Source organism: Electrophorus electricus, chromosome 4 (assembly GCF_013358815.1).
Source record: "Electrophorus electricus isolate fEleEle1 chromosome 4, fEleEle1.pri, whole genome shotgun sequence".
Lineage (NCBI taxonomy): Eukaryota > Metazoa > Chordata > Actinopteri > Gymnotiformes > Gymnotidae > Electrophorus > Electrophorus electricus.
Genome location: NC_049538.1, coordinates 6,882,747 through 6,903,221, shown reverse-complemented (window position 1 = coordinate 6,903,221; position 20,475 = coordinate 6,882,747). Strand labels below are relative to the sequence as shown.

Genomic DNA, 20,475 nt, shown 5'->3' with positions numbered 1-20,475 from the left:
TGTCTGGCGTGAAAGGTCCCCCCGCATGGAAGTGCAGTGCTGCAGTGCCTGCGAAGCTGTGCTTCACGGCCAGCAGCTTCCTGCTTTACCCATGAGGGCTGACTGGGGGGGATAAGTGGGGCTTGGCGATGGGTGGGACTACAGCAAAACAAGCCTCGATTTCAAACACAGATGGAAGACGCACAAACAGCATTGAGGTTGAATTGTTGTTTGGACTGCCCCCTAGCATTATGCAGAGAACAGAGCATAAGAATGAGGTTGGTTGTTTTGGGTATAGTTGTTAGCAAAACAGCTTAGAGAAACACTTTAAACTTTATGGGTGTGGTAGTTGTTTTTTTACTGAGTGCAAAGAACAGGAGGAAATATGTGTATACAATAAAGTGTGGCATAGCTGAGCAGGATTGAACACAATAGTCTTGATCCCCCCCTGTGGGAAACTGGCTCCCACACCTGCAATCAACATAGCTCACTAACAGGAAATGACATCAGTTTTGGACACTTGCACTGCACTGTAAATGCATTTACACAGTAATTGCTTTGGACTATTGTTCCCTGCTCATTTCCTATTTAACTTTTGTAATGAGTGGTCTGGAAAACACCTCAGAGAGGAGAGGGAAAAACATTGGGGTGGCCTGTGTCCAATTTCTCAGCCCATTACGACATTTGTTCTTATTGGTCTTTTTAGTGCAGGCTGGTGTGTCTCCTCATACCAGTGTGTCACTGGTCAAAGAGGATGGTTCTTGGCTGCGTAGCGGTATGAATAAGGCAACAGCCCATGTATTGTAAGCAGTGTCATTCATTTTTATCCTTCGTTTTCACCCTCATTGATGTTTCTGATACCATGCACATATAGAAACATGGAGGAGAGTTTGTATCTGTTTAGTGATGTAATGGAATGTGGGCTTTGTGGAAAAACAAGAACAAATGAAGCATTTCTCTTGCACCATTGTCCTTAATAATGATATTGCATAGGGAAAATAAATCCAGTCTCATATCTGTTCAGAATTCACATTCAGGCATCACGTGTGAACATTGGAACTGGCAGATCACATCCCAGTTCATATTTCTGAAGCTGTATGAAAAGGCAGCTGAACCCTGGCCATTGTTTTTACAGTAAGATGGCAGGTTTGGATCCCAGTTCAGGGCAGCTGTGAGTGGCCACATTTGGCCAAGATCCTGCTGTACCTCTCAGGGCATCTAGTATCTCTGTTTAGACCTGTTTGAGGGGCTCGTTCTTGATCTTGTTTCTGCCCTCAGTATGTAGAGCTGATGGCACGTTCTACCTCTTTGGTTCTGATCTAGTCACTTATTGGTTCGGACAGAGCAGCGGAACTGGCATATCGAAGGCGTCAGTTCAGTCACTCTCTTGCGAACTATGATGACGTTAAATTGCCTCATGCAGGGGAGATCCCAACAGCTCGGCACTAAGCAAGCCGCTGCGGTCTAGGCCCGTAGGAAGCATCTGTCCTGTGCCGTCTGTTTTTTTTTCAAGCTTTTTTTTTCACCCCTCCTCCCAAGTGAGTCTGAGAAGCTTGGCGCTAAGCAGGGGCGTGAAGAACAGATGACAGCTTTTATTCTGAATCTGACGCGACACATCCAGAACCAGATCCACGTAGGAAATGAAAGGCGATGGCAGGCGGCTTTGAAGATGCATGGCTACCAAGGATAAATTTATCCACCAGCCCCGGCTCTCGTTGCTGCACCTCTGGGCTTGTATACATCCTGCCCCTTTATTTTGTGGGTCAGAAGAAGGGGGTGGAGTCAGGAGAGGAGTAATATTTCCCCACCGGTTGGGATTAGGAAGGTGAGGCTGCTTTTGATGGCCTGCTTTCCTCGGATTTTTACAAAGCTCGTGAAATCACTGCTTCTTGTAAGTTAGAAAAATGCTGGTGCATAATAAATTCCCATGGTTCTGATATAGCTTCTGAAAATAGCCAGCCAAAGCCACTAAATCATTCATTGACTTAGTGCGTTTGGCATACGGGGCCTTTCAGACCAGAAATGCAAAATTCATCTCGGTGATCATCACTGAATATTGTAGACTAAACAGGTGATTTTCAGCCAGTTACAATATGAACTTTGTCGGTAAAGGAAAATTGACTGAGCGTCCAAATGATCTTTGTAGCTGTTTAAATGTGGTTTTGCATCATTTGTTCTTTAATCAGATGTGAACTGTACAAGGCCATAGTAATCCGATACTCCTTAATCACAGTTAAGCCACATTTGTGATTTGTACCAGGAACCTAAATCACTTTGTCTTCACCTTTGCAGAATGTTTGCAATTTAACAGATTCCTCCACGGTCTAGTTGGATCCTTTCAGACTGCTTCAAGGTCGATATGTTTGTTAGGCTTATGTTCTGCTGAGCGTGTTGATTATAGACGTTTCTCTCCATCGTCGGCGCAGACAGCGGCACCGGGGCACGGCTGTGGCGTGCCTACCCAGCTGGCTGTGAAATTACCACAGGTGTAGAGGGAGATAAGGGACAAATCGGCCCAGGTCCTGCCAGCCTCTCTCCATACGCCTCGAGCCACCATGTCTCTCTCATGGCTCCTTTTTGCTCGTTTTCTTTCCTCCAGTCTCTCCTCCCTCCCATTCGTCTCCCTCACTTTGTCAGGGCTTTTTGTAATTTTAAAAAAAAGTTTTCTTTTTCTAATTCCAAATCTTTATCCGCTGAGCTCTTGAAAGCTTTTGACCTGTATGAGAGGCCGTGCATGTCATTCCTCTTTGCACTGTTTTTTGAGGACTGTGATCCTCCAGGGAAAAAATTCTTCCACCATACCAATAAAAAAAATATTACTTAAAAACATTAGCAGCTGTGTTCTTGTTCCCAAATATCCTAAGACACAAGTGTCGGACATCTGCTGAAGGTTTGATGGGTAAGACTATATCTTCTCCATTCTTGGGCTAATGAACTCTTCCAGCCTGTGGTTAAGACATGTCTGCGCACACACACACACACACACACACACACACACACACACAGGCATACAGAGCAGCTCCTATAACATGCCAGGCACACTGGGGCTGTATCAGCTACCTGTGCCCCAGGCAGCACATTCCTTTACATTATGTTAAGTGGTGTTCTCCATTAATCATGTGTTCTTTGTGAACGTGTGTGTGTGTGTGTGTGTGTGTGTGTATGCAGGTTACTTAAAACTGTTGAAAGTTGGGGAGAAGTTTTTGATGTGAGAATTGATGTGGAATTCAATGGCAAAGTGCTAAACATGAATCACTTAATGACACAGGAATAATGTGATATCTAGGACCAGACCAGAGTTTCTCATTATATACAAATGTTAATATTCTCATAAAATGTCTAGACTAATATTAAGCCTATTTGTATCGGTATTAACAGTGACCGTGTTTCATGAAGTAATATTCAAACTCGCATACTGTTAATTATGTTATGCGCTCAACACTGTTTTGTCTAATAGGCCTTTTTATTTTTGCAGTCTTTCAGGCCTTCCTATGAAAAGTGTATGTGTGTGGAGAGAGAGATGTGGTTTGTGTGATAATAGTGCCAGTGTTGCATGTTTAGTATGCACTAACTGCTCTCAGGCTAATGTGTTAGTGCTGCTCTTGAGCAGACTAACAGTCTCGCAGGCAGTAGAAGGCATCTACCTTGTCACTCCAGCCACGTTTTCAGGGGTTGTACTGGACTTAAGTTACACACACACACACACACACACACACACTTACTTAACCCTTGGCTGACCTTACTGGCCTCCCTTCCCCATCTTTGGAAGGTCACATTCTTTATGTACAGTTCTGCTGAGCGATGGTTTGGTGTGAAGGAGATGGACGGATAGCTGGATGAGGAGTGCTGGTAAACGAGGCAGAAGGGAGAGTCCTTCAGCCTGCCAGCATCATGGACCTCCATCATGGGGTGAATGGGGTTCTCTGTGCGGCCGTAAAAGGCGCACCGATCCTATGTTTGGCCCCTTTGGACAGATATTCAGGTCCTCAGGTTTGCCTAGATGTGTCCATTGTGTTGGTAGTCCTCCTCCTCCACTGACAGATGGCCTGTTAAGGATGATCATTTCCTTCATGTTTGTAATATCTAGGTTTCTTTGTGGCCCTCTTGAATTCCAGGATGACCAGTCTGTCTCTAAAACAATCATAATCATCTTGACTTCAGTTTCAATTTTGCTTCTGTTCAACGATTCGGAGTCTGAAACGATGCCTTTCAAAAACAACAACCTTTCCCAAGTTCCTTTTGTGATGACACGAGAGTGCGCTGAAGGTAAATGATATAATGAAGGAGGAAGGGCTTTTTCTTCTTCTTCGTCTTCGTCGTCTCGGTTTCAGTGAGCATGTGTGATGCACCCGGTGCAGTGAGCCGTCATTTGGTGACACAAGCTGTCATTTACTACCATGGCCTTTAAAAGATCAGTGAGGGCTTGTACACTTCCGTGTGTGCGTGCGCTCAGTATGAAGTAGGAGCATTTTCGCTCACCTCGACCTCACGTCTTTCGCCTTTCACTAGCACATTAACATCTCCTCCACAGCTTCTAACTATACTGCATCTCCCCCCCACATCACCCCCAGCGTGTGACTCAGCCATGGCCGGACCCCAGACTGCACAGGCAGGGGGCCCCTTAGGCCTTTTCTGTAATTACGCCACACTGAGTCACTAATGAAAAAGAAAAAACAAGTGGAAAACGCACCAAAGCTGTCACTGTAGGGCATTGTGAATTGTGGTATTAGTCAGAAAAGAAATGGGGAAAGAAAAGCAGAGAGAGAGAGAGAGAGAGAGAGATTCTCTGTTGGGCTTCTGCTCTGCCCACTGCAAGTCATTTGTTGGCAGAGTGACACTTCTGTCTCTGTTTCAGCTGTGAGGGACACTGTGGTCTTTGTGAGTGACCTGACTGACCCCCAAGGAGCTTCTAGGTGCAGTAACACTGCAGTTGTATTTCAGCGTACAGCTCTACGCCTTCACAAATCATGCTACTGACATCAGAAAGTACGTGTCCACTAACATGGCGCATGCTTCGCTCAAACTTCGCATTCTGAAGAATCACATCTTGTTACTGGAATTGAAATCAGTTAACCATTAAACCTTTCATCAACATAGAGCATCCAATAAGAGAAAAGCCAGAGGGACATTTCTGATGGGATTCCTCTGCCTCTTGCTCTTGGAGACTGCTCATGTGAGGGAGACTGCCCGATTCAAATTGATTATGTGGCCAAAGATCTCAGTTCAGTGTCTAGATATAGATCTGTGTGTTATTCCTCTCAGCTTATAATCGTGCAGTTGATTGGCTCCGAGTCGCTTTGCTTGGTCAGAGCTGCTAGTCCTGCGGATGCCTGCTAGCTACACATTGGATAGTTGGGATTTGACTGAACAGAAAATATTGATTCTAGCCCACTATGTTTGACATAAAACGCCATAAAATTCACTTGTGCTGTGACAACGTTTTTACTATTAAACGCTACTGTTGGTACGTCACATACAGCCATGGTGAAAACTGTAAGTGCTTAACACCCCCCAGCCTCAGGCCCACACATTCCTCAGGGCTTCCACAGGTTTCAGCTCAGGCTGCTCACACACAGCCCCATGCCTGAGCGTTGTGTCCCAGCCCTGGCCGGTAGGGGAGGCAGTGGGATATCAACTTCCAGAGGCGTGTGGCCTGCGATCGAGGGCCTTCCTAAACAGGGCGGCGGCAGGGGGTATGTGGGACGTCTGGTACTTTGACCTCCATCTGACCGTCTCTTGTAGTGCTCATCTTGAAATGAAAGCACATGTCATGGAGGCTTAGGAATGAAAGGGGTGTGTGTGTGCACGCGCGCGCACGCACGTCTGCATGTTGACGCAATTCCCATGTATGAAGTAATACTAACCCAAAAATGTGCATGAACGCTACATGTGAGTGGGTGTGGTAGTAGTGCAGCCTTGAGTACAAGAATAAAAATCTGTGTCAACAAGCGCAAATTAAACTGCGTTCTTTCCCTCACCACCCCCCCCCCCACACCTTCACCTTGAGTTTCTTTGCCAACTGTGGTTTGTGATGACAGGGGACCTGTGGATACTGAGTGAGAGCGATGTTAGCAGGGTTTATCAGCAGGGAAAATGGCAGCAAGGGCACTGCAGCTTGTCCTCAGAAAACACAGCCCAAACTTTCAGAGAGCGACATGCTCGACTGCGGCTTGGGCCTGGCTGTTATAATCAGGCTGTGTGGGGTTTTGCTGCTGCTGTTGTAATGGATACTTCATGTAGGCGAATAAGAGAATACTGCATGCATCTTAAACGTATCTGTGTTGCAGGCACGTTCTGCAGGTGCAGTGGTGACCAGTGGGTCCAGCCAGACCTAACTAGTACTCCACCTGTTGCACACTGTGACCTTTGCAGCAAGTGCTTCATTCATTGTTGACGCGAGTGGGCTGTAATGTCTGCCAGGATGGGGGGAGGGTCTTTAATGTCAGAACCATGGTGGCATGCCCGCCAAACGCCCACGTGTAGTCCACTGTCTGTCTAATGAAAGGGAAGAGGTCGTATTCCTGATTAATGCTTTTCCCATTGGCAGCCTTTAGTCATTTGTTTTAGATAACTTAAACATTTTTGAGATTAATATGGGACATTACATTTCTTACTGTATTCCGGTGCAGTTAATGTAATAATGAAGAGACATTTTCTTTGTTTGTGTTTGATTCATAGATTTTGTTGATTTGTCAGACACCGCAAGGAACTGTTTTACAACTCACTCATTCACAATTATCAGATGTTTCTCAGCATTGTTCTTAGCACTGTTTTTGAGTATCTTGAGTAGCTAATTAAAGGTGACAAATTTATACCTCCTTTCTCACAAGTTTACAAAGTTCCCTGGGGTCTTAATGAAATAGCGATGCATTGATTGGTCAGAATAACACAAGGATCGAGCACCCATCTCACCCTGTCAAAAACCGCCTATTTCTGTGGGCTGTGCTACCATGGCAACTGTTGAGTGTGACCCCTGAGAAATATGGCTGCCAGAGAAAACATAGTGCAACCATAGCTATAGGTTACGTTTCTAAATGGTTAGTTATTAATTAGACTTTTATTTTTGTATGTTCGCTAAAGTCATACAATCTGACTGTTGCAGACAACCCACTGCTAGTGGTTTGCACACACCGCTTTTTGCCGATTGTAGTTGGGCCGTTCAAAAAAATATCCACTCAGCTCTTCTGTCCTCTGTGGCTGCGGGCAAACATAGCGATGTGTGCTGGTCTGTGTATCCAACTACAGAGCAGTTTCCATGCTTTAGCTCTTAGCTTCAACATAATGCTGGCACTCGCGAGGATAACAATGGCATGTGGGTAGTTCTCAAACCGTGGGTGGAGATGCTCAGACTGGGTGGCCGGTATCGTTCTAAGGAGCCTACACGTGATGTAGGGAGCCAAATCCAAATGGTTTGTTGAATCCCATGTTTTTTCATCTAGTCAGCCCATGAAAAACCAACTGGGTTGTCTTATTTAATAGTTTGTGGGTTGGTAGGCACTCCAGATACCAAAATATGCATGCACAAACCCCAAAAAGTGAGTCTTTTAAGAGTAATTGTGTCCCTCCGCGAATTTGAACCATTTTTATTGAATGTTCTTACAAATCTGGGGGTATGAAGGCACCAATTGTTCTCTGGTGTCCGTCATCTGCCCTACTGTTCCAAACTACGTCTTTAACATCACAGAACTCTGGCAAACACTTCAGCAGGCTTGGAGGAGACAGCTAAATGTACATCTCTGCCAGTGCTCAGCCCTGTCTATTAGGAACAAAATGGTTGTTTTAAACATTCACAGATCAGGTTTGTTTTGTTCAAAACTGCATATCACTCTGTGCTTTTCATCAGGACGTATGCCTGAGCTTAATTGCCAGGTTTATTCGAAATGTGTCGCCATTAAATAGTGAGTTGCTCTTTTTTGGGACCCCTCCAGTAGAATCTTCAAGGGGATTCAGTAATGAGGCTGGTGGTCGCTGCCAAAATCCCTCCACACTCCCCCGTGAATCTTCTCTCTAAGTCATGTCCCCCAGTGGGCAGCTTTGCACGGCACGTCCAATTTCTTGCGAGGGAGTGTCCCCAAAAATGATACCCACAGAGCATAGTGTGTGCAAGAGGAGCCCGTTGTCCTGCGGTGACAGCAGCCGGCCTGTGTCCCGGCGCCGGGCAGAGGCCGGGCCTCAGTGGCACTTTTGACGCTGCTCCCTGGTGGCACCATGGGGTAAGTAAAAACCTGGCAATGCAACTGGGAAGGTAAAGAGCGGGTCAGCTCCGCCGTGGCAGATGTGTTGTTTTAACTGTGCCTTCTGATTGTTTGCTTCACCAGCTTCAGGATCTGAAGTTGGGAAGCGCTTTTTTGTGTGGGTGTGTGTGTGTTGGGGTTTATATAATGAATGGTAACCAAATCCACATGTGTAAGAGGGACACGTGAGGATTTTAAAGGACCGCGTGAAGCTCCTCCTCAGAAGTGCCTCCGATCCTGAATGCTAACGAAACATCTCCTGCCGTCTTGCTCGTCTGATAAATGAGTGATGAGTTTACAAAGAACAGAGACGCTTGTAAGAATGTGAAGACCATGGCCTTGGTTTCATGGTCAGAGAGTACAGATGCTTAATTGCCACCAGACCGCAAGCTGTTGTATGATACTGTCTGTATTACATGAATCAAAAGTGTAACTCCTGGAAATCCCTGCATTATCAGGGTTTGGTCAACTAATAGTGTGTCCTGATGCTTTTAAGAGAAATCTGACATCAGGCAATGAAACAATATGAAGTCATATAGAAATTATGTATTTAGCCTGATATGTCATTACTCTGAGCACTACACAGAGAAAGCGTTGGTCCTGAAGTTGACCGGGTGTGCCACAAATGCAGAGGCTTTTGGACATTTTGAGATGGTGGACACTGTTGGACACTGCTTAGCTGGGGTGGGGAGTAGACCAACCCACACCCTCACCCCCACCTCCCTCCCTGAACACTGCAGGAAGAGTGGTCAGGACGGGAACATGCCGTCAGTCCTCCGACGTACATCAGTGCAAGAGGAATCTAGCTCTAAACAGCAGTAATTTGTCATTTCCCTCTTTGGCTGCACACGTCAGCTTGGCAGGATGTGTCAGCTCTTCATATATAAAAATGGGGAAAAAAACAATTGGACTTTTTTTTTTTGACAAATGGAGCAAATCTATTTGCCATTTGCACATGCTAAGTAGATGCTCCAATGTAGCACGAAGATGTCACTTGTTCTGGGTGGGGGGCTCGTCCCCCAGTGGCCGACCACTAGCGCTTCTTAAACTAGACCAGCCAGCAGCCCCTACGGCTGGATTACAGCCGCAATCCCCACCCATGACTTTGCTTGTAGTCCGTCCAGTACGACTCTCCTGCTGTGCAAACAAGTCTTTGACTGATAAGTTGCCAAGGGCCAATGAACAGATTTCTGTGTGTGTGTGCAAAATATCCCACTGGCCTTCTTTAATGTGTTTTTGGAGTTATTTTGTTTGCCTTGTGTGTGTGTGTGTGGGGGGGGGGGGCTGATATCACTGCATATGTGACATGCTGTGCTCATTGCAGATAAGAGCAGACCTTTATTTATGTCACTGTCTGAGCACAAACACCCCTCTCTCATCCACGTCACTCCAATTTACAGTGCCCAATGGCAGCACTGCAACTGCTGGCTTCTGCTGCTAAAGTGCATCCCTCTTTCCCTCTCTTTATCTCCAGCTGTCCCTGCACCCATCTGTCCATCTCTCATTCTGTCCATCACTCCCTTCTTTTCTCTCTCCCTCCCTTCCTCCACGTTTGCTCTCCGTCTACTCTGCCTAGAGTACTCCTCTCCTCTCGGCTTTTTATTCCCACCCCGTCTGCTCCTCCTCCACCACTGAATGAGGCACACGCCCCCTCCCCTCGTTTCCTCCCTTCTCCCCCTCCGAGGCTACTCGTCAGTACACACGTATAGCAGGCTCACACGCTTCCGAGATCGTTCATTCTTACGTGCACGGCAGGATTTTGCAGGTATTGCGGCTGCGAGGGTGCGTAGAGTACAGCGGCAGCCTCGCGCGCGTTTATACAGACGCGGCATCTGCGCGTGAGCGTGTTCGCGTGCTGGTGTGAAGAAGCACGGATTTGAAGGATAATATAACCGCAGTTGTGAAGCGCTCCCAACGGCTCGTTAACTTTTTAATGGAAGGACTCTACCACGGTAAGCATTTGCTCTCAGCGTTGTAGTGAAATGTATGTCTTAACGTGGGCTAAAGTACAACCAAGGCGCTCTTTTCTTCTTTTTGCGAGAGGAAGAATAAGGGTCGTGATGTGAGGCGTTTGTTTACAGAGCGTAATGGTAACCGCATACTCCGGCCGTTATGCAAGGTAGTTGCGATGATGTTGGCACGATAGGCTCTACAACGCATGGCCACCGAGAGACGTCCAGTTGCGGGAGGTCTCCTGCTGTTTTGATTGTGCGTGCGTCCGCAGGTCGTCCGGAGCGGGAAGCGCGCCGTTATGACCTCGCGGGAGAATAGCGTGTCACGATGACGTCTTGCCCCTGCCGAGAAGCTGAATCGCGGCACCTTTTTTTTCCCTGCCTCAGATCGTCGCTTCTAGTTAATATTTATAGCTGCTTTATTAATTCCGTTTGAAATATTGATGAGTTTCTTTTTGCAAAAAGAGCGATGATTTTGGCTGCAACCTCGATTTGCACATCAGATATCGGGCGGTATAAAAACATGAACTGTAGCACTGGTTTTCTTTGGCGAGTAGGTCGTAGACATCCTGGATGCATTTTAATTGATCTCCAAGTCGTCTTTAACTTATTAAATTGAGTATGTATATGTTATTCAATATAAAAGGGGGAACGTGCATGCTTGGCATACATATGATTGAGTGAGTATGTAATACATGTGGGTGTTTGCGCGCGCTCTCGTACGCGTGCGTGCGTGTGTGTATGAGAAGTCATGCATGAATTGTGCGTGGGCGAGTGTGTTGTAGGAGGTTGGGGAGCATGCATATATTTGGCAGGTGTAGGAGTGGTATTGAAGGTGTGATGTATGAAACAGGCTTTAGTTACCGCTACTGTGCCGTGTGGGGCTCATTAATTCTGTAATGTCATACTTTTCTGGTGTATCTAGAGTTGTCTTGAACTGGTTAATTCTGGTGGTTAGAACTTTTAGCAGTAAAAAAAAACATGATTTCCAGATCTGCAGTGGTCGGACTGTTATCTGAATGTTACTTCAGATGACTAGAATGCGCAACATAAAATGTGCCACAGTCTGACTTCATCAGTGTGGGCACAAACAGTATTTAAATTACCTTCAACAGCAGTGATGCAATTAAATCAAATCTTAAATTCTGTTACCTACCCATCACCTTTGCCAGGGCTCAGGTTTTACCTTTGGTCATTTACTCCACAACCTCCCCCGAGTTTGCAGAGGAAGAGTGAAACTGCTCGTGTATAGGGGATGGAGCGGCTGAGAGGACATGCTCAGACTGCACTGCTCGGCTGTCACTGCTCCGTGGAGCTCTCTGTCACAGAAGACTGCAGTATTCCTCACATCGTCATGGAACTGGGACGATGTGCTTTAATTTAATATCCTGGGTGTCGTCATTGTCTGTGACAGAGCTGCTGCTGGTTAGTGCTGTGTGAAGGTTACTGTCAACATCCCTACACGCACGCACGCCTTCTGGGGTCTCGGGCACCCGTCCTTGTGGGAGTTCTGCATGTCGCAGAAAGTGAGATCTGTAAGTCACAGTGGTTAAGTTGAATTGCAACTGGGGCTCACCTGCACCCACAGTGTACATCCTGGCCTGCTCAGTGCCTGACGAAGGGCAGCCTCAGTCTGGGCACCATGAGCAAGCTTATTTCTTCTCTGAAACTTTACAATGTGGTAAATAATACAAGGGAGACTGAGACTTATGTCACTTAGTTAATTATTTGACTTATTATTTTGCCTAGATTACAATTTACATAGTAAAACTGTAATTTTAAGAGAGAAAACAATTATTATTGATTACCAGTGTGATCACTGGCTGTAGCCCTAAATTCAAATGATTTGTAAGTCTTCTGTAAAATCAGCAATTTCAACTGTTGCTGACCTCTGCTCACCACTTTCTGTGAGAGGAACTGGCAGAACCCTCCCGGTACACACTATTTGCATTGATTTCCGCTCTGAGCTCCTCAGTTCTTCATCCTGGATGGTGCGCAGCAATCCAAAGGCCTACCTCAGTCCCAACGGCTATAAGCCGCGTGTTTTAAACGGTGCCTGTCCGGGATCGACAGACAGGAGATTGCAGCGTCTGCGCCGACTCCTCTGGAATCGCCGCAGGTCCTCACGTCAGATGGCGGCCTCCTGCTTCGGCCTGCGTTCCGGTTGCAGCGTGCCTGCCCGAACCCCTGGGCTGGCAGGAGGTGGTACCTTCTTATTGGCGGCCAACAACTTGGCGTGCTGTTTGGTGGTTGAGTGCGCTCCCAGTCTTCTGGTGGGCTCCTGTTGGAGAGAGAGTGAGACACAGGGGAGGGAGGGTGCAGAAGGTGGGTGGGATGTGTTTTACTCAAATCACCGCAGGCTGTCAGAGCAATGGCTGCGAGTGAGGAGCCCCAGTGTTCTCGCTGCCGTGGCGGGCCGTAGGGCGGTCGGGGTGAGCCGAGGCCGGGGAGGGGGAACTGGGGGGCGGGGTAAAAAGTCCCCAGCAATGGGAACCTGAGCGAGAAGATGGGGAGCTTTCCAACGGCCAGCTCCCCTGGTGCGACGTCAGGCTGACGTGATCACTGGAGGCAGAGGCAGCCTTCGCTCGCTCACCCCAGTCTTCCTTCCCTCTTCATCCTCTCTTTCTGCGCACCCGTCTAATTACCCGCCCCCATGATAGCCGGGTTGCTGTCGTGGCAAAAAACGACGCAGGACAAGAGACCGCATCCGGCAAACAGCAGGGTTCGGCAAAACGGTCACCTGCTGTCTGTCTCGCTCGAGCTGAGCCTGTTCCCAGGGACAGCAGGGCGAATGCGTTTGCCACTGATATCCTGCAGAGCTTACAGTGCCACCTCTCTAATCCGCGCAGAAAGACAGGTGGGTCTGCGCAGAGGAGCAGACGTGTAAATTTGGAGTGGCACCTGTGTTGGACACGTTCTCTCTCGCTGAGGAAATACACACTGCTGTTTTAAAGATCCCAGAAACGTCTGCAGCAAAAAGCCTCCAGAAGCTTCCACGTGCTCTGTGATGACGTACAAAGAGGGACCCGCTGTCGGGTCCGTGTGCTGCGTTACCGTCCCCCTGAGTGCAGTCACACAGTGCCTTCAAGGGAAGAGCTTGAAGCTCCAATGGAGCTTGAAGCTGCAAAGTAAACTACTGAAAGTGGTTTTCCTTGGCATGGTTTTTACCTAAATGTCCAAATTTTAATGTGGCATTAGTCACATCATAAAACTGTTGAATACTTGGTGCCCTGTTAACGTTTGAAAACGCCTAGTGTGTATAACATTTATTTAAATCGTTATGGCTGTGGATGGTGTCCTTGTATTGTGAAGTCTGACAAGTGTCCAGAACCGGAGTGTATCGTGAGCTGAGAGCATCATTAGTCCTTTCTTACTGACAGGAATCCAGCTTAATGGTCTCCTGGCCAAATATACTAGCATAAGAATTGTTTCCTTGGAGACAGCAAAGCACCATAAGTCATTCTGGACAAGAGCGCCTGCTAAATGCTGTGAGTAAATATCTGCTAGCATGACACTGGACAGGACTTGTTTGATACATCCATCAGCCTTAAGCGATCCAAACGTCTGGCCGTCAGCGCAGAGCTCGGAGTGGGGCACATTTTGCCCTGCTGTCCAGACAGTTCCTGACTGCATTTGCAATTTGCACCGACTTTGTTTTGGTTCTTTCTGTTTGTTTCTGCGTTGGGGGATTAGCTGGTTGAAAGTGGTACCTCACTCGGTGGGCCAGGGTTTAAGATTGATGGGTGACGCTATCTGCTAGTTTGCCATGGGTAAGCGCGCCGAGTCTTTAATCCCTGAGCGCGATGACACAGCCCCACCCCCCAGGGCAGCCAGCCTGGGCTCATACAAAGGCGTTCTTGTGTTCAGGCCTCTGGTTTGTTTGTGACTCCTGCCCAGAGCTTTACACATGCTTACATATCCAAGCTCACAGGCCATAAATCTTCTCCTGCTTTTGTAGGAGAGAGAAACTATAAGACTAAAACCTGATTCGGATGGGATTAGTATGGTGCTTTGCCACAAGACCTTAGTAATATTTAGGGCCCTACTAAATTCATCAGAAAGCTAAATTTCACGGACTGTTTCTCCAACTTTTACAAGAAATAGATTTTACAAGAAAAGTACAACAGCTCATGGCAGTTATTACTACTTAAATATCACTTAAGATAGAAGCAGGGGTGTGTGTGTGTGTGTGTGTGTGTGTGTGTGTGTGTGTGTGTGTATATATATAAAAAATATTGCACGCTTCTCTGTGTGTGTGTGATTAGCAAATGTCCTACATATGGCTATCCTAGACAGATTCACTCTCCAAGTATCACTGAATTGCTCATCAGGTGTGATCTTTGTGACAGCTAGTCCAAAATAATTTTCCACCATCTTATAAAGTATTTTGTCCAAAGTTGTACAGCTTGGATGCTCCCTAGCGATGGAAGCATTAACCAGGTCCACCGCCCGGTCCACGTTAACCAGTGAATTTTTCACTCCAGAACCCCTAATGTCAAATCACGTCTGGGCACAATTTTCTGAACCACCAACTGAGGATAACCCTTAACAATTCTAATTTCACTGTATTTTGGGGCAAATTGCCTATTATGGGGGAAATAGCTAATTTCATGGTCTGTGATGTGATTTTTGCAACCATAAATTGAGTAGGATGGATCCTATTTATGATCAATTTGCACAGGATAAGAAATCTTGTTAAAAATGAGAGAAATGGGAGTGGCTACTCAATTAATATTATGTTTGGTGTCTCACCGAATATCAATGTATAATACATAATTTTCAGTGGTCACATCAACAGAAAAGAATTGCTGCATAACATATATTAAATACAAGTTCTCTAGGGCTGATATGAACCAAAACTTGAATTTAGACAAAAGTACTGGGGTTATTCCTATTGGTCCTTTTATAGGAGGTAAAAGGCACCACAGTCTTCAGTGGCACAGAAGCACAGTCATGGGGGATTCAGACAGGACTAAAACCACTGTAGAAGACTGGTAATAATTACATTACCCACCTGCCTATGTAAAACTAATCCTGCCCAACAGAGACGGAAAGGGGAGAGGGAGTGAAATAGATGCAGATGGAGGGGTGTGTGTTTGCATGTGTGGGTGGGTGGGTGGGTGCCATAAGAAGAGAAAGCCGAGGTCTCTTGCCAACAGCTTGTGAAGCAGGTGTTTGGGTCTCAGCCAGCCCCACAGACTTGTGGGAGGGGTTGAGTTGGGGTGGGGTCAGGCGAAGGGCTGGCCTATGAGTGGAGCCGATCCTGGGTCGCCATGGCGGCATATGGGCCAGCCGGGGTCAGGGCGGCCGGGGCCAGGGTTCCTTTGCAGTGAGGTCTGCTGATTGTAGCTGCATCGTTTCCACAGTGAGAGAGGACCATATGCTAAGAGGGAACAGGAGTCTATTAAAGATGACCATGCCAGTGGCTGGGGACACCCGGAGCACGCTCAGCAGGCTAATCCTCTAAGCTCCGAACAGGCGGCCAGTGCACATGCCATTCACATGTAGATTCGATCAACTGGCGGAAAGTATTGATTTATTAGGTGTGCATATAATAGGGTCACATAGGGCACTACAGATGAATGACAAGGCAAACACTACCTGTGTAACGTGATAAAGATTTTCTTAAGGTTGGCTACTCGTCGCAAGTCCATTCAGTGTATTTTAAAGATAAATGTAAACCGATCAATATCTGTCTATACACATCGAAACTACCATGAAACCAGGTTAACAGCTCAACAACCCCCCCCCCCCCCCCCAAGAAAATAGTACTTAAAAATGTTTCTGGTTTTGAGCTTTAGACTTGTAGACTGCGCTCCGTTAGGATACCATATGAGACCTCTCATAAAGACGTGTGTGACGCAGTGCAGTCAATAAATGATTGAGGTGGGTTAATGGCACTCACCACATCAGTCATGTTTTAATGGCAGTCTGATGGCGAGCAGGTTTTAGGAGCTGAGGGTAAGGCAGCTGTGTGAACACGCGGTCCTAACCTCACTCGTGTAATGGACACTCTTCCACGGCACTGCAGTGGCGCAGGGTCGGTTTTCCTTCCTATGTACTACCGACAAGCTCATAGACGATCTTTCGGTGGGGCAGAAGGTGCAGGCTCTGTGGCTCCTCTGTCTGGCCCGAGGAACCTCTCACAAAGTGGCCTGTTTTGAAGACCTTAGAGGAGCAGTGTTATTAATCTGAGAAAAACCCAAATGGCAGCAGATAGAAGCAACCCATCAGCAGACCAGGGGGGCAAGCAGGCCTGTGATGGTGGTGAAACTGTAACATTTAAATATTTCCATCCATGTTTAACAGTAGTTCAGTATACACAAATTATTTATCATTAAAATACTGAAATGTATCCACATACAACTGCCCCCCCACAATTTGTTAGTGTGTTTGCTATTCCTGGTGGCATTTCACAATGCACACAAAGACATGATGTACTAGGTCACCTAACAGTCTCATAGTTAATATTGTACACTGTGTTCTTATTGAAAAATTGTGATCAGTCAGTGCATTGAGATCATCATGCCCCTAAGTGCCTGTCACTTCTTTGCAATTTGTATTGAAAGGGCGCATGCTGTTTTGTTGAGGTGGTTTGAGGGTTCTGGCTTTGTGAATCATACCCCAGTGACACTGCATTTGTTTAAGCTTCTCAACAGTAAATTGCTACTAACTGCTATGGATAAACAAAGCTCAACACAATGGAAGGAGAAAAATCTTTTTTTTTTTTTTTTTTTTTTTTTTTTTTACCCCGTGCATAAAAATATTCTACCTTGATTGTGATCGGAGGAGAATCTGATGTACCTTTATTGTTAATCATTAATAAAAGTCAAGAATTCAAGTGGTAAAGAATAAATCTGGGCTGTGTTATACATGATTTCAAGTCTGTATGTGACTTGGCGTGAAGCCAGTTAATATAAGGGCTGAGCTTGAGTACACTGAGAAGATTATTTGTGGTTTGACACCAGTCATCTGGATGTAATATGGACTTCCTCACACACACTCTTTTGGTTATGTATCCGCGCATTCTTTGTCTCTCCAGCTCGCTCACCCCCCCCCCCCCCCCCCCCCCCGCAGACACACAGACACACACAATCGTGGAGGGAAGCGCTGTTACTCTGTGGCTTATCGCTCACAAGGTGGGGAGTGCGACCAACGTTGGCTACCGCCGTGTCTTTTCTGTGTAACCCCACTTCCTGTGCACAAGCCTCTTCCTAGCTACAGAGCTCCTCGTCGGGGAGTAGAGCACCCCCCCCCACCCCCACCGCACCCCAGTTGTATTCCCAAACTATCCTCACATGGACAATTATTTAAATGGCTGCTTTGATTTAGAACATCAGAATCAGGGATTACTTTACTTTATTTATATGCTGTTGATGATAAGCTGTTTCCATTATCTAGTGTGCATGTGGTATGTTATATCGTCGTGTTTAGCCTTCGTAATGCAGTGATTAATGAGGAAGGAAGGAGTTGTCCCAGATATGTCCTACCACAGGCAGGGGGCGCTGTGTCTCTGAGCCAGCCTGGCTGCCAGCCGTCCCTCTAGGATTGTGGCTGACCCACAAAGCCACATGCTGCCCAGTGTGCTTGGGCAAATGTGCTAAAATGATGCCCAAACTGACCTCTCTCTCTTTCTCTCTCTCTCCCATGCTTTTCACAGATATTTCAAGGATTTCCTATTACACAGGTGAGTGGCTTTCTATTAAAAACTCCTCCACAGGTCTTATGGCGAACAGTCTTATGAAAGGGCCATGCGTCCTGAGACTATTGGCCTTTTGCAATGACTCTGGGTGATGAAATAGATGATCGATCAAAAATCACTTAATAATCAGCTTTAATTTCATTTAATAAAGTCATGATGTGTTGGTGGATAATGTACGTTTGTATAAACAACACGCCGTTTTCAATCTCTCAGTGCAATCATCGTTCTGGCCCAAAAACCTTATTGTGGAAGTTGGTTTTTGCTGAAGTTGCCAGCTCTGCTTTGCAGTCAGATCCAGCATGAGATGAGGGGATCCCTGTGTGGGCCTGGACGTGAGAAGGGTGTTGGCTCAGTGGTGCTCGGGTGGAGGGGTCCGGTATTTGAATATCTCTTCATGGGGGGGGGCAGCATTGTTCCACTGGTGCACACGTCATTGTCACAGCACATGAAAATGCCATTAAAAATGCATAGCGGATTGTTCGTTTGGATGGACACGGGGTCGTTAGATAGAAGGTCTGTCTGAACCACTTTTCCCTCCTTGCCTGATTTATTATGCAATCTGTCGTGTAGGGTCCGGCGTGAGGCGAGTGGGGGAGGGGCGAACGGGAAGCTTCTTCACTGCAACTGCACCACAAGTCGAGCGTGGCAGCAGCAGGGTGTAAGGAGAGTGCAGCAGGGAAGGGACGTACGCAGCAGTGTCTCTCTGTATCCAAGTTACGCCGATGAAATGAACTGTAAACATAAGCGTGCTTGTCTATATTTGGCTCTAAGACAGGTGGAGCCAGTCTGTTCGGAGGAAGTGCGTCCACGCATAGCGCTTTCAGCACTGTAACATGAGGAGTGAATGCGTTTGGCAGCCTGTGTGTGCCCGTAGTGTGTGCCTGACATTTTCCACGTCTGCTGGGTCAGGGCCTCCGCTCGAGCTGTTGGACGAGTCCAAGAAGCAAGCACGGGGCGATGTCGGTCAGCATACTGACCGAGGTGAACCGTGATCATGTGTAGGAAGCGCCCAGTTAATTGCCATGTCATCATTTCCAGGGCAACTGTCGTTACCGTTATGCTTCTGGGATACACGGTGATGTCACTTTCTGGAATGGCCTGAGCGAGTCAGAAAAGCAGCGGGAAACATCACCGTATATATATTAATTCGCGACCGGTTTAAACTGACGCAGTTTAATCGACCGGCATGTGCACTAACATCTAGCCACTTATTAGTCGTTTGCTTTTTGTGTGCATTTGCCTATGCTGTTGTGATTCGTTTTGCGAAGAACAAAGTGTTAGCAATGCGCTCACTGCTTCAGCGGTTTCTCCGTCGTGATGCCTCTGAAGCGTAATGAAGTGTTATTACTCTTGCGGTAAAGCTGCTAGCCTTCGCTAATTAGGCTGCATTGTCGCGTTTAACGAGGCGCTTGGAGTCTGTATGTGACTGAGCAATTAGCGTTCACAGCTCGCGCGACGCGATGGGTCTTGCGCGTTCTTGGCCGTTTACTCATTTAGAAAACCCAAAGCTCGTCGCCACATCGCGCGATCGTTATTGACGATGCGGTACACCCTCCGAGATGCACAGGACTCTGTCGCCCGAAAGGTTCACGGACTTTGGGCGTCTGCGCATGCATCAGGCTGTGCTGCTTGTGCTCTGCGTGACTGCGCGCATGTTAGTTGCGCCCTGATGCACTGTGATCATTACTGTAGGGGGTGTTCATTTAAGATTTCAAGAGAGGTAGCGTAGCTTAATGTAAACTAGATATTAAATCGGGGATAGCTAGATCGTGAACCCCTTTCTTTGGACCCAGTCCTTCCTCTTCCTCACGCCCGATCTCCCTCCTGATTCGCTAAAGGGTGATTGAGGAGGAGTAAGGATTGAGGGAGAGGAAAGGGGGGGGGGGGGGGGGGCTGTCATCACCTGCCCGCGCTCAGTCACTGCTGCCGCGACCTCCTGCTCTCAAGCCAGAAGGCCTTGGTCGGCCCTGCAGTGGGAGGGCCCAGGCACCAACTCTCAGCAACCGCTGACGTCCTCTATTCACACTCGGCTCTTCCTTCAGATTCACTTCTTGTTGCCTGTTGTGCATGGCAGCGCTCCGCCACCTTATGCGCTTTGTTTTCCTAGACATGTCTTTTTCTTTGGCAGCTGACGGGCACGGTCCGCCCCGGGGTTTCCTCTCCCAGCGGAGGGCACCCGGGGCCCTTTTCTTTGTTTATTTTTACAGGGGACCCTCAGCCGTGGGTGTTCCGTGTGTTTATCTGTTGACTTCGCACGCCGGTAAATCATGCCACCATACGCGGGGAGCGGCGGCCCCGGCAGTCAGCTGGCAGAAACGGCAGGCTGCTGAAAGCCCTTTTTGTGTGTGTGTGTGTGTGTGTGTGTGTGTGTGTGCGTGCACGCACGTGAGAGTTTGAGGGGGTGGACAGGGGGCCGGATGCAAGAGGGCTGGTGTGGGGATCACACACCTCCTTTTCTGCCTTTGTCTTGGCCTTTGTGTCGGGAGATCCGTACCCCACTGTCAGTGTGAATGGCTGTTGTGGAGAAGGCCCATCCTCTTCCTCCTCCTCTTCCTCATCTCTGTCCTCCCACCGCCACTGCTGTCTTCACCAGGACCGTCACTGTGCA

General features: G+C 47.4%; 1 protein-coding gene across 12 annotated transcripts in view; it reads left to right on the top strand.

Moving 5' to 3' along the window:
* Nucleotides 1–20,475, top strand: part of ptk2aa (protein tyrosine kinase 2aa) — a 65,676-nt gene that overhangs the window by 2,832 nt on the left and 42,369 nt on the right. For 5 of the 12 annotated variants that reach the window (XM_027030894.2, XM_027030890.2, XM_027030892.2 and 2 more), the window contains exons 1-2: nucleotides 9,969–10,165; nucleotides 17,826–17,852. In XM_027030894.2, the coding sequence (XP_026886695.2) occupies nucleotides 10,147–10,165; nucleotides 17,826–17,852 (46 nt within the window). In that variant the 5' untranslated portion in view covers nucleotides 9,969–10,146. Of the gene's footprint in view, nucleotides 1–9,966; nucleotides 10,166–17,825; nucleotides 17,853–20,475 lie in introns of those variants that run through there. The other 7 variants (XM_027030888.2, XM_027030886.2, XM_027030885.2 and 4 more) reach the window with 4 other exon arrangements.